This window comes from Protopterus annectens, chromosome 8.part0, assembly GCF_019279795.1.
Source record: "Protopterus annectens isolate FY-2018-M chromosome 8.part0, PAN1.0, whole genome shotgun sequence".
NCBI classification, from domain to species: Eukaryota; Metazoa; Chordata; order Ceratodontiformes; family Protopteridae; genus Protopterus; species Protopterus annectens.
Genome location: NC_056741.1, coordinates 269,728,709 through 269,744,387, shown reverse-complemented (window position 1 = coordinate 269,744,387; position 15,679 = coordinate 269,728,709). Strand labels below are relative to the sequence as shown.

The following is a 15,679-nucleotide window of genomic DNA, read 5'->3' as shown; positions in this document are numbered from 1 at the left end:
TTTCCAGGATATTCAAAATGTGCAAAATAGTGACATAATGATTAAAGTGTTTGAAATAATCTCCAAAGTGTTTAAAATGTTCAGAAAGTCTAAAATGTATGAATTTTGTTGCAATGTACGAGTTTTTTGCAGCAACTACGATTTGTCAAAGTGTCCAAAGTGTCCGGAGAGTACGAGATATTTGCAGTGTTAAAATATTTTCTGATAGATTGTTGTGCATTTGGACATAATTACAAGTACCAGGTCTGTACTTATGTTTAAAAGAAATTTGTTGCTATGACAGCGGGATTTCGCAGACCTGAATCACTGGTGTTTGATAATAATATTGCTGAGAATTGCTGAGTGTTTGAGCAAGAATGTGATATTTTCATACAGGCTGCTTTTTCTGATAAAGACACACATGCAAAAGCATTTGTACTTCTCAATTTAGCTGGCTTAAAGGCCATTGAGTGAAAACATTAACTTGTGTATGCACCTGTAGTATATGCAGGAGAGGGGGAGCACAGCCATATTGTGATAAAGTTTAAAATGTGGGAAGACCTTGAGTGCTTAAAATGTAAATTTAGAGAAATGTGTAATTCTCAACTGAATATTACAATAGAAAGGTATAAATTTTATATAAGAAATCAAAAGCCTGGTAAAACTGCTGCAGCATATATTACCGACTTAAGAAATAAAGCAAAAACTTGCAGACTTGGTGATCTAAGAGATGAGTTGATTAAAGACCGTCTTGTATGTGGTGTTAATGATGCTATGAGAAAGATTTTGCTTTGTGATACAGAATTAACATTGAGCAAAGCCATAGAGATTTATAAAATATATGATACTACAAAAAATCATATAAATATGCTCATGAATGAGAAAAGCATGTTTGTAGTATCTGCTAGTACAAATGTTGATAGTGTACAACTGCAGAAACTTAAGATGAAAAAGAAATATAAACTGAAGGGTGTGTCAGCCAACCTCATTTTAACTGTTGCAATTGTGGAAACAGTCATGAACCTAAATTAGAAAAGTGTTTAGCATTTGACCAGTCTAAAATGTTGCAAACTTATGTGAAAGGAGAGTATCCAAATAAGTAAGTAAATCACATACAGACTGTAGCAAACTCTCAGAGCTGTGAGCAAACTTTCTATGTCAATGATGTCTCTGTGATCGATGAAACAGTTAATACAGTAGACTTATCAGTTGTAAGCAAAGAGTGAAATATTTTGTACTGTACAAATTAATGGTAAACCTGTAGCACTTAAAGTAAACATTGGATCCAAGTGCAATGTTATATAAGCACAAATGTTTGGTAAAGTAAAAGCTGGAGAAAAACTTGATTCAGCAAAGTGTGAAAAACTAGTTGTTATGGTGGTGAAGAGATTCAGACTGATGGCGCAGTAGTTCTTTCATGTCATTCTGCTGGAAACAGCTATGACTTGCAGTTTTATGTAGTCAAAAACATGTGCAGTCATTGTTAGGCCTCAAAGACAGTCTGAGAATGGGACTGGTTTCATTTAATAAATAGGTCCACCATATAAGTGTGAACAGCAATGATAGATTTACACAGATTACTTTTAGTGAATATACTGATATTTTCAAAGATGAGCTTGGTAAACTTCCAGTCACATATTCTATGAAGTTAAACCAAGAATTAAGCCCAGTTGTCAGACCAGCACAGAAGATTCTGGTAGCAATGCAGAGTAAAATAAAAGCAGAACTTGACAAAATGGTGAATTTAGGTGTCCTTACTCCAGTAGAAGAACTGACTACATCAGTATCCTCCATGGTCATAGCTCATAAGGAAAGCTCAGATGAATTTTGAATATGCATTGAGCTGAGAGATTTAAAGCACTTAAGCATCCTTATCATCCAATGAGTACAGTAGAAGAGGTAACTGCTCTCATACCAAATTTCACTGCTTTCTAAGTCTTAGATGCAAAAAGTTGCTTTTGGCAAATTTTGCTGGATTGCAAATCTTCATTATTAACCACATTCAGTACACCATTTGGTAGATACAGATTTCTATGAATGCCATTTGGAATTAATTCTGCCAGTGAAGTATTTCAACATGCGATAGAACAATTTTTTTCAGGTTATCCATGTGCTATTATAGTAGACAACATTATTGTTGGAGGCAATGGTGAAGATGAACAAGACAGAAATCTCTGGAAAGATTTAGAATGTACACATGAAGTAAATCATAAACTGAATCTTCAGAAATGTAAATTCGAACTGAAATAAGTTACTTATGTGGGTCATTTGTTTACCAGTTCTGGCTTACAACCAGATGCATCTAATCAAGCGGCAATTCTTGAAATGCCATTTCCAGAAAATGTCACATCTTTAGAACATTTTCCAGGTATGGTCAACTATTTAGGAAAGTTCATCCCAGACTTGAATGAGCCTTCTTCCCCATTACGTGAGTTGACACACAAAAATCTACATTGGTCCTGGTTGCAACAACACCAAAGAGCATTTGATATCCTGAAGAAGAAAACTGCCAGTCCACCCACACACTGAGATATTATGATGTTCACAAACCTGTAACTCTTTCTTGTGATGCTTCAAAGTGCAGCCTTGGTGCAGCATGTCTTCAAGAAGGTGTACCAGTAGCCTATGCATAAAGAACTTTAACTCAAACAGTGATGTGTTATGCACAAATAGAGAAAGAACGTTTGGAAGTAGTGTTGCCATGTTCAAAGTTCATTGATTATATTAATAGCAGACCTATCCAAATAGAAATGGATCTCCAACCACTAATGACAATTCTGAAGAAGCTAATGCATACTGCTCCAGCACGATTGCAACGCATGATGTTAAAATTGCAAAAGTACAATTTCAATTTTGTTTACAAAAAGGGTAAACACTTGTACCTTGCTGATGCTTTGTCATGTGCACCCAAACAAAAGACAGAGCAGCAGGAAAATAAAACAACAAACTCTGAAGTCATGGAAATCAGGAATTTTTCATCAACATGGCATGATGAACTAAGAAATCAGACAGCTTCAGACCCATTTCTGTAGAAGCAGAAAAAGGTTATCAGTCAAGGATGGCCAGCATAACAAACCAGTTTACCACGTGACATTCAGCAGTATTTTCCTTACTGAGATGAACTCATGATGGAAGATGGAATCATCATGAAAGGTCCAAAAGTGGTACTTCCTAAACAATTACAACAGGAATAGCTCAACATTTCGCATAATGGTCACCCAAGTACTAATTCAACCAAAAGAAGGGCAAGAGGCATTGTATTTTGGATTTCTGTGCCCAGTGGTATAGAGAAGGAAACTCTAGGATATTCAATCACAACAACAAAAAGAACCACTTTAGCTACACCAGATTCCTGATTTACCATGGTTGATGGTTGCCACAGATATTTTCAAATGGAAAGGTTAGCATTACACAGTGTTAGTAGACTCTTATTCCAATTAGTTTGAAATTGACCTACTTCCTAATTTGATGTCCAGCCCTGTCATTACAAAATTGAAGAGACAAGAAACATTCTTCTGTCCATGGTAGTCCCCACAAAGTCATTTCTGACTGGTGCACAGTTTGCAAGTCAGCAGTTCAAGAACTTTGCTGAGTCTTGGGACTTTGTTCACATTACTCGTAGTCCTGAGTATCCACAGTCCAATGGATTGGTTGAATGTGCAGTTCAGAGTGCAAAACGTTTGTTTGGGAAATCCAAGAGAGATTGTACCGATGTTTCCCTTAACTTACTCAAATTTAGAAACATTCCTCAAGGCAACTTGCTTGTTTCACCTTCTCAGAGATTAATGTCCATTCAGACTAAAACAACTTTACCAATCAGTAAGCAATTGTTAGTACCAAATGCAAAGAACAACAGAGTGGTCAAGGCTCAACTTTTGATAAAACATCAGTCACAAAAGTTGTACTACAATAAGACAGCAAATCCCTTAGACCATTACTACAAGGAGAAGTTGTGAATATGCAAAAATCTAAAGGATATGACTGAGTGGGAATCATAACAACTGGTGCGAGAGCAATGGCCTCAAGCTAAACGCCAAAAAGTGTATAGTCATCCCCTTTGGCAAAAACAAAGTGCCCACAAATTACCACATAGGTGGTAATCCATTAAGTACAGAAGAAGTAATTAGGGACCTGGGGACCCAAGTTGATAGCAATCTCTCATTTGACAACCACGTGGCCAGAGTGGTTAGAAAAACATTTTATATAGCCCACCTAATCATGAAGGGATTCACATCTAGATCAGGGGAGGTCATCGTACCTCTTTACTCATCCCTCATCAGGCCCATAATTGAGTACAATGCCCCTTTTGGGATGTACCTTACCAGACACCTTGCAGCAACTGGAAAGACCCCAAAAATACCTCACCAAGAGGATCAAAGGGCTCAAACAGATGCCATATGCTGCTCGGTTAAAGAAACTCCAGCTCTACTCAGTGAGAGGCGATCTGTGCCTGATGTATAAAGCCATGTCCAACCCGGAATTAATGGACATGCTGCACCTCAGAAAATCCAAATCCTATTGAGCTACACGCACGAGAGACTTGAACCTCAGCACTGAAATAAATAGGACATGCTGGAGGGACAGATTCATAACCCATAGGCTCCCTTCACTCTGGAATAAAATCCCAGTCCAGGTTAGGCAGAGACCCTCATTGACTCTCTTCAAGAGGAATCTTGATGAGTGGATGGGAGATCGTAGGTTTACCCGGGTATGACTTCTGTGTCACTGTTAGACAGAGGCACAGTATACTAACCTCAAAAAAAGGGCATAGCAAAATTAATTTAAAATGGGTGGCAAAAGCCAAACACATTCTGGCTAGGCTTATAAATGCCCTAGGGCAGATAGCCTAGTATGAACCTATGAACCTATGAACCTATAAAGAACACTTGTGAAGAACCGAGATCTTATATAATTCAATCTGAAGGAATGGATTTCAGAAGAAGTGTGTTACCTGTCTCTGAACCAGTGATGCAGCAGATTGTCTGTGCCAATGACTTTAATTTGCAGAGTAACATTCAAAATTCAAAAAGAAAGTGTGCTTTCTTCAAATAAATTTGGTGTAATCCCTGATGTTTCAGCTGTACAAGAATCCCCAGACACTGTCTCTATTGCTAAACCCAGTCAGAATTTCTACATTACCCGATCAGGTAGAATTTCCAGACTGAATCCAAACTGCACAGCAACATGGACTTGAACTTAGTTTTGCTTATTTAAATGTCGATGTATTGTTTAGCTCTCAAAGTGTCTTTGTTCACCTATTTGCATATCAAACAAAATTAAAGAGGAAGGATGTAGATCAGTGTGTATATTGTACCTAGTCAGCCACTGTAGTCAGAGAGCAAATGCATATAAGTTACTGAGCGCGTGTGAGATCAGTGCCATTTTATATAGTCATTTACTGCAAGCTTGAATGGAGATGCACATGTGAGTGTGTTAGAATTAATGAAAGAGTCAGTAAACATACAAAGTTTGAAGTCTATGTTTCAGTCACAGCTCCTGATCTGTTTATGTACAATAAATGACTTGAATCCACACTATGCCCCACTATCTCATTTGAATACATGGGACAGGAGGAACCCCACAGAGAAACAGGGAGAACATGCAAACTTCAAACAGCCAGAGGTAAGGCTCAAACCTAATAGCTTATGCATGGGAGGTGAAGACCTTAACCGTTATGCCATTTATAGTGACTATTTATTACATAATGGCTTTGCTGCATGTTATGTTTAATCACACCAATGTGATTTGTAGGGTCAAATTAGTTTGCCTGATTAACAAAGTATAGTGCTCATCTAGGTTTGTGTTATAAAGCATCTTACATGTTTGCTGTTTCCATACCTTTTCATGAATGTGATTGAAAAGGAACCTTCAACTTAAATTAGCATAGCTACATAATGAAAAAATTATTCAGATCAGTTAATTATTTATGGCTAAAAGAGATGCATTCTCCTAATATTTTCAAAGTTGTAAAAGTGAAACAGACCTCAACAATTAAATGTGATCCAACTATCAGCTGCTTGACTCCATATAACATACTTGAAGGAGTACTAACAATAAATAAACCCATCCATAACAAGTTGTCTATAACATTCTGAAGTATCCTGATAAAACCCCATCACTAAGTCAATTACTTACCTACTATGCAATAAATTGCACACTCCGTTATAGTGACAAATCACTTCTATGCATCTCTAGGGCTAATAACACTGCTAGAAAAGCACTATTCTCCCACACTGTTGCTAACAATTGGGACAGACTTCCTCCATCACTGACCTCTATCCCCATCACCTCACACTTCAAAAACTCTTTAAAATCACATCTCATTATTATTTGACTAATGTAAATGCTACAGTTGTTTATCCCTTTAATATAGGTACTTCATTTTAACATGATGTATGTCATGACTCTCAATGTTAAATGCATTTAGTCTGGTCAACTGCTGAGTTTATCCTGTCTGTTTTATATTTCTGTCTTTCTAGCTGGAGTTTTGCTGTTATAATGTGTTAGTATCAGTTTTTTACTACTATGTATTAAATTCTAGTATTTCTGTTAATATACGTGGAGCTTTTCTCTCGGGCCTCCACTGTAAATGGACCTGGTCCAGTCGGACTGTCCCAGTTAACAAATGTAAATAAATAAAAATAAATATATAAATAAAGTTGTCTATCTTATTGAACCAGTATGAATATATACATTAATATAAAATAAAACCAACTGTATTTCAGACAAGTAGTTACTTACTCCTGTCTTCTTATCTGCCTTCTGAACAGTGTAGCCTGTAATCTCAGAATTTCCTGTGTATTTGGGTGGTGTCCATTCCAGGGCAACGTTAAATCCCCAGACATCAGCCAACTTGATGCTTGCAGGAGGTCCAGGTTTCTCTGCAAATCAATAGATTTGGCATTAGTGTATTTTAAAAAACTATATCTAAGGCATAAGATGGAACATTAACAAACAGCACACAAGGCATACCATGGGATATCCATCCATTTCAGCAACATTTTAAGATACAAATTTCTTGGCAAAGGACCAGCTACTATATGAAAGTAAGCTATGTGGTCACAAGGACAGCACTGCAAATGTGACACAATATCTTTTTGTTCATTTTAATGCACAAGATTTACTTCTACTAAATATAAATCCAGTCACAGCCTACCCCAGTTTCCCTGTCACTTAACTGCCTAATATTATACCCACAATTCTTTGTTCCTAATAATAGGGCCTTGCTATGTAGATAGTAACATATTACTAATAACTTCCTATTAAATATGGATACCGTGCAGATGCGTTACTATGCTCTTTTTACTACTGAATTCTAATGAATTAAATCTGACCCATGAGAATTTACAGTTAAGCCCCTGCTGAAGTTGACAACTGAGGCCATTTTGTATCACTGGCAAATCTAGTGATACAGATGTGGAATCTGCCTAGTTTGGTGGTCATAAAAATATTAAACAAAACAGTCATAAATAATTGATCCTTGCAGTAAACCCCTAATTATAAGAGACAAGATGAAATGGATTCTGTAACTTCCAATTAGTAGGAATATCTTCTCAGTCAAATGCCTATCCAAGTTATGATGTACGTATTTACTTTCACTGAAAGCAGTGCATTGATAATTGACCAACAGGGTATATAAATGAATACCTTGGGCAGGTTCAAAAAGCAGGATCAACTGATATCCTGCTATCTCTAGAATTAAATGCAAAATTTTGGAAGTTCATCATGTAAGTGGCACGGTGGTCTGTCCTTTACAAACATGTAACTCTGTCTATCGGCTAACAACTTTAGGAGTAGTAGAATATCTCTTACTAAAAATACTAAAATAATTTCATTAAAATACTTTGAGGGTAACTGGCCTGTAGGTTCATAGGTAAGTACTAGGCTAGCTGCCCCTTTGGGCAATTTTAAGCCTAGCCATTTTCTCTTTTTGTGCTTAAATTAACCTATCCCGTTTGGTGAGAGATTGACCTTACTCATTCCATAGTCGATAAATACATATTACCCCTAATGAAGTTAACTGGAATCATACCACATAGATTGAAGAGTCTGAAGCACCCCCATCTTTATGTATTATGGTAGCAATACCTTGTTTCCAGTAGTGCATTACATATTGCATGATCACATTTTGTTGAAACAGATATGTTACACAATTCACTTTCTGTAGACAGGAAGATTGCCATCAGAGATTTCATAAATAAATATTGTAAATATTTAACCTGGTTATCCTTGACTTCAACCAGAAAACTACAAACAAAGAATATTATCTTGAACCACACAGTTATTATTTTGAATTTTGTTTATGGATGTTACAACCTTGCCTTCTAATATGTAGGGTGATACTTTCATCTACTTTAACTTCTATAGTTTATGGCATTCAAGCTTATATAGTTGTTACAAAATTTGTCAACGACTTTATTAGATGCCGTGTTAGGATCAAAAAGTACCTTGCTGCTGTCAGTAAGTTGTTTTATAGTTAGTTCCTCAAATTCCTAATAATTGTAAAAAGTGTTCTTAGTTCTTTCAGCATTAGTGACCACACCATTTTTATAAAAGTGTTCTTAATTCTTTCAGCATTAGCGACCACACCGTTTTCACCATTAATTCCTTAACAAGATCATTGACCTTCTATAGATTCGTATTTACTTTCAGAATTCCTTTTAAATGGCTGTGATAGCATTTTTCTATTTTATAATTTATTAATTTTTAATTCCAACTGGAAACATAATCATTACATTTGCCTGTATATTTATGCCTTATGGGTATGTACTTTTTTATAATCTCCTCAGCTGTTTTGGTAAGGCTTGTTAAGAATATTTTCCTAATAGATTTTTTTCTCTAGGATTTGATTACATTTTTTTTGTTTTTGTCCCCATTTAAAGCATACAACAAGGCTGGGTTCAATGTCAAAATACTTAACTTCAGCAGAGGCATTCAGGAAGCCCATAATCAATGATATAATATCTAATATATTATTGCATTTTCTGATCTTGATAATTTGATTTGACGTTTTGCCATCTTTATGCACTCAAGAGGCAATTATGAATATTTATTCTGTGAACAGTAACTTGTCCGATCAGTCATAAAATAGTTAACACAGTAATTTTGGGAGCCAGATTCCAAAAAGGTTATATTTAGGGCAGCATATTATGCTAAGTAGTGAGATGATGCCTGATTCCAAGGAAAAAGGCTTTGGAATTCCTTGGGGGACAGCCTAATACCAATTCCAAAACAAAGATCAGGTTTGTAGTGCTGTTAGACTCAGAAATTCTGCACTGGCATTGAAAGACAGATTAAAATGGCTTAGTGATTTCATAAGCCATTCAAATTAACTGGCCTTCCTGTTGTAGGCAAATTTTCACCTATAAGTTGGTATTGTTACTGCAGTCATTACATGTTGGTAAAGGTTATTAGCCAGGTATCCCTATCAGTGTACTGACATCACTGGTTGTAATAATGGTGGCTAGTAGTTTAACATGCATTAAGACATCATTGGTTGCAAAAATGGTGGCCAGTAGTTTCACAAGTATTGAGATAGTAGTGGCATCAGTGGTTGCAATAATGGTGGCTAGTAGTTTCACACATATTGAGATATTAGTGGCATCATTGGTTGTAATAATGGTGGCTGGTAGTTTCACATATATTAAGATAACACCATCCAGTCTATTTGGCCTACCATGATGCATGAAAGCATCCCATTATCTGTGGTATGCAGTTGTTGTTGTTGTGTAGTCATTCAATTGAGTCTGACTCAGTGTAACTTCAAGGACATTAGCACAACAGGCCTGTTTGTCAGTAACTGCTTCTGTAAGTTATTGCAGATTCATACTCCTTACTTCAGAAAAGCTGTCTATCCACCTCAGCCTCTGCCTCCATCTTCTTCATTTGCTTCCATTATTTCCTAGCATTAGTATCCTCCCTTGTAACTCCTGTCTACGCATTATGTGGCCAAAGTACTTAAGTTTTACTTTTACTATCAGGCCTTCTAGTCAACAGTCTTTGCTTATTTCTGTACCTGCTGAATCATTTGATCTTCGTCCAGCTGATGGTATTCTCAAAAGTTTTCTTCAGTATCACTATACCAAAGGATCAATTTTCTGAAGCATAGCCTTACTTATATTTCAGTTCATAGGTTTATAGATTAGTACTAAATTAATTGCCCTTGCGAGCCATTTTAAGCCTAGCCAATTATCCCTTGTGAGACTTGAACCCTGCACCATGTGTTTGTAAGGCAAACACCTTAACCATTAGGCCACCCTCCCAACCCTTCTCAGCCATATGTTATTACTGAGAAATCCATAACTCTAACCATATGCTCCTTTACTTGCAATGTGATATTGTTGTTGTTTAAAGTCTCATACAGCTTTCCCAAACCTTTCTTTCCAAGTAGTAGGCATCCTTTAATTGATTGGCCAAAATCAGTGTCTGCAGAGATCTTTGAGTAAAGGAAAATAAAATCTGCCACTGCCACAACTTCTTCCCCATTTATTTAAACCGAACTGACAGGGCTGATGTTAGATTTTTATTTTTTGTGACATTGAGCAACAAGCCATTTTCTGCACTTTCGCTTTTCACCTTCATCAGAAGGCTATTCAGTTATTCAACAACTCTTCCTTTTTTTCAGATATCAGATTGGTATCATCCACTTATCTGAAATTATTAATATTTCTCCCAGCATTTGTCATTCTAGCAACTGATTAGTTTAACCAAGTATTTTCCATGATATACTCGGCATATAAATTATACAAACACAGTGATAATAAATAGACTTTTTGAACTCCTTTCTCTGCTTGAACCAGTCAGTTATTCCAAATTTGGTTCTAACTCTTTTTCTCATTCTGCATACAGGTTCCTCAAGATGCAGTATGTGTTGACATTTGTAGTTTTGACATTCTTACATCGATACTGTGATCATCAGAATAAGTGGTCATTCAACCAGTTGTCAGAAACCCCTATAAAAAAATATATATATATATATATATATATATATATATATATATATATATATATATATATATATTGTTATAGCTATCTATCTATCTAGAGATATATAGTGATATCTCTATCTACCTCTCTCTCTCTATATATATATATATATATATATATATATATATATATGGATTCACTTCATAACACTGAAACTTCAAAATACTGAAAATGACAAAACTTCATAATACTGAAGACCAAAATACTGAAAGCTCAAAATACTGAATACTCAAAACACTGAAACTCAAAATACTGAAAGCACATATGCATAAACTCAGCTTTAACAACATAAATCATAGCAATTTCTACCAAATATATGCTGCACCCCACCTGCTAATTATATATATCTACTCCAAGATTGCACTTAACTACACTATGTGCAATCTTGGAGTTGATAGATTTAATTAGCAGGGGTGCAGCCCCATGGGGTGCAGGGGCTTGCCTGCATATATTTGGTAGAAATTGTTATGATTTATGTTGTTTAAACTGAGTTTACGCATAATATGTGTTTTCAGTATTTTGGTTTCAGTATTTTGAGTTTCAGTATTTTGAAGTTTCAGTGTTTTGAAGTGAATCCATATATATATATATATATATATATATATATATATATATATATATATATATATATATATATATATACATACACAGATAGCTAAATGGATATAGATATATGTATATAGAAAAAGAGAGAGCTAAAAATCAAACAATCACCTGGAATGTAGAAACCGTGGGCTTGGCAATCCAAACTTGTTAGGTAATCATGGTAGTCCACTAGAAGGAATGTAAAAGTGGAAGTGGGATATGCAAGATGATAATTGTTCTGATGAAGGATAATGACCAGATGTTCAGTTTTCATTGAAGAATGTAAGCTGCCTGAGCTCCAGTTTAAATGAAAATTCCATAGCAAAGAAAACTTGTTTATTGAAGTGGTCATGATGAGTGCTTTTGTCAGTTACAGGATTTCTTAAGTTCATTCAGTAGTAACAGGGTTTTTAAATACTTTAGCTGGTGGGGGAGCTAGGAGGTCAGCTTGATTGGACTCAAAGTGAGTGGTGTGTGTTTATGTGTAAGTGTAATTCCTGGAAAAAAATCCACCTAATTTGCATATGGAAGTGTGAGTTTAGTTTGTGGAAAAGATCTACCTAATTTCCATGTTGAGTCTGAGGCTGTCCACTGTCCCTAGTACCTCCTGTTTTCAAAAGCTATAACAATTGTTGTTTGTCTTTTGGCTTTTTCCCGGTAAGGGGTTGCCACAGCGGAACTCTGGTCTGCTAATGATTGGCAGTAGATGTTTTTTATGAAACGCTGAGGTGCCAGCTCGATGCCCAACCTTCAATGAAGACATGCCCATTTACGCACGCATGTCTTTTGAACACTACCCAACCACGGGGAGGACATGCAGACTCCATACAAAAGGCACTTCCAAGCTACAGTTGAATGGGAGAACCTCTTGCTGTGAGGTAACAATGCTACCACTGTACCACCGTGGAAATTTCAAAAGCTACAACAATTACACACTAAAATACACGCTTGTTTCAGTTCATTGTTATTTATTAAAATCATTTTTTTTTTTAAATTTTCATTTCTTATGGAAAGCAACCAAGGAGCTAATAAGTCTTTTTTGGGCCAATAAGGGTTGTTTGGCACCCATTTATATAGAGTATCTCATAACAAAATACTCTAATACTATCTGTGCCATAAGGACTGTACCTGCTTTTATGGGGACTTTGGAGTTAAATGACCATAGCTTCCAAGGAATGGATCTATAAAGTTTCCAACGAGCCAGGGCATATTCTCTTCTAACATCCTAAATGGCCACCTGTAACCATCAGCCAGCTAACTACAGGAACATGCTTTACTCCCTGGAAAGGAATTGGGATGGTTTTAACAGTTTTATGTCTACTGAAAAGGCCTTGGCATAGTATCATTTTTTAATTTTGTGTTTTTAATGTGTGTTATTTTTCAGTTGTTTGATTCTTGTTTCTGGTTTATCTGTTTGTGCTACTAAATTACCTTGCACACAGAGAGATCTGAGGAAACTCAGCTGCTATTATCTAAGACTCAAGATGTAGTGATTACATCATGCCCTCTGTCAGACCACAATGCCATACTATTTAAAATTAAAATTAAACCAAACTATCTTATTCATTGGCAGAGACTTCCAGCCTATATTATTAAGATAAAAGGATTCAAAGAATGGTTTATAAAGGAAGTAAACTATTATATTGAACTTAATAATAATAATAACACAAATAAAGTGTTTATTTGGGACTCTTTAAAATCTTATCTATATGGGAAAATAAAAACCTGATATTTACATAAAAGGAAAGAATGGGACAAAGAATTATTAAATCTACAATTGAAAATCGACACTTTAAAAAAGAACTTACACCCCAAAGAATTGGGCTCGAATCTAGAATTAAAACAACTAAATCTCGAATATTTAGAAATTCTTAGTCATAAAGTAGCAATTAATTTAGAGAGGTTAAAATTACAATCTTATTCATCTAATCCAAAACATATGCATAGATTAGCAGCCAAAATGAAACATTTTCACAAGAGTAAACACATAATTGAAATATTAGACACATCTAAACACAATTCAAAACCTTCTTCAGATCTAAAAGATATTTTAGAGATTTTTCATTCATATCATGAAACAATGAATAAAGCAAACTTAAACTTTACTAATAATAGTTCAAAAATAGAATTTCTAAAAAACAATATAAATAAACTTTCTAAAGAACAAAATAATAGATTACTTAAATCAATATCATTAATAGAAGTTAAAGAAAGAATATAAAATCTTAAAAATAATAAAGCCCCTGGTCTTGATGGCATAATAGGTGAATTATATAAAATTTTCCCTGATTCCGCTTTGAAGACATTAATGAAAGCACTTGAGGAAGTTCGAATAAGTGACAAACTTTGTCCTTCTTGGAAGTATTCGCTAATTTCTCCCATTCTAAATCAAGATAAGGACTCCAAATTTGTTTCATCATATCATCCTATTTCCCTATTAAATATAGATTATAAAATATTTATGTCTATTTTAGCAAACAGATTAAATCAAATGATGCCGACTTTAATAAACAACGATCAAACAGGTTTTATACTGAACAGAAAAGTTCAGGATAATACTATTAGACTTTTAACTTCAATAGATTTTGCAAATAAAAAAAAAAGAATTATCACTCATCAGTCTAGATCTAGATAAAGCATTTGATTCTATTAACTGGACATACTTATTTATGGTATTAAAAGAATATAATTTCTCCTTAGAAATCTTAAACTTGTTAAAAAAATTATATGAAGGTTCTATAGCGTATATTAAAATAGGCGCTTTTTTAACTGGCCCACTTCAAATTCTAAAAGGCACTAGACAAGGTTGCCCTTTATCCCCACTACTATTTGCATTAGCAATAGAACCATTTGCTAATTTTATAAGAAACAATATAAACATAAAAAGTTTTGATGTTAATGAGAACTATTCTTCTAAAATTTTACTCTTTGCAGATGATATCTTATTAACTATTGGAAATATTGATTCATCTATTGATCACATTATCAGATCATTCAAACTCTTTGAGGAAATCTCAAACCTTAGATTTAACCACAACAAAACAGAAACTATTCTCATCAATAAAAAATTGAATAACACTCTATATAATTACAATAACTTTAACTGGACCAATGATAAATTGAAATATCTAGGGGTTCATATTCTGTCTAAATGGAAGGACACTATAAATATAAATTAGAAAATTTTATTAAATAAAATCACAGAATACATTAATAGATGGAAGAAAATGTTCTTTACTATAGAAGAAAGATTATCTCTGATAAAAATGATTCTATTACCAAAAATTCTTTTTTATCTTCAAACATTATTGGCTCCTCCTTCTAGAAAACAACTTAAACACATAAACACTATATTAATTAAATTCCTATGGTATCCTCAAAAACCAAGGATTAAATATGATTGGCACTATAAAAGCTGGATTGAAGGAGGGATTGCTTTTCCAAATTTTGAGCTTTATGCTGATGCCATTATTCTTAATATAACAAGTCTGTGGTTAAGTCCAAAATACCATTCAAATTAGAAAAAATTACACAAAACAATACTATTAAGTAATTTTGACATGTTTTTCAAAAACATATATTGTTCTGAAAATATTAAGCTATTTATAGTTATTAAAGAATTCTTCTTCAACAATGAGCAGGAAAATCACATCTTATTCCTATAATTAAATATATCTTGCAAAATTTTAAAAAAGTAATGAATAAGAACCTTTTGAACAACAATTTGTCCATTCTAATGTTTCCAATAATCTTAATCAAGGGATGCTTTGATTCCTTTAACATGATGAAAATAAAAACTATGGAAGAAAATGGGTTATTATTCTGGCACCAGCTTTTAGGAACTAATAATATTCATGATACTACCTACCTTTTAGCCAGGTATAATATCTACCAAAATAACTGGTTAAATATTCAAATCTTCAGAGAATTTATTTTAACGGAATTTAAAAGACATAATTTTCCTGCTATAACAGACCTCCCCAAAAAATTATCCATCCTCTTTGACTTCACCAATATAGGCTATAATAATGGTATCTCATTGTCAAGATTTTACAACATTCTTAGATCAGATCTAATAATATTAGACAACAATTTATGGAAATATATCAACAATTTCAACAACTCCCAA

At 34.4% G+C, this 15,679-nt stretch overlaps 1 protein-coding gene across 2 annotated transcripts in view; it reads right to left on the bottom strand.

The window, feature by feature from the left end:
- MYBPH (myosin binding protein H) overlaps positions 1-15,679 on the bottom strand; it is a 257,185-nt gene that overhangs the window by 126,748 nt on the left and 114,758 nt on the right. For both annotated transcript variants that reach the window (XM_044079758.1, XR_006365820.1), the window contains exon 6: positions 6,721-6,860. In XM_044079758.1, coding sequence (XP_043935693.1) covers positions 6,721-6,860 — 140 coding nt within the window. The remainder of the gene's footprint in view (positions 1-6,720; positions 6,861-15,679) is intronic.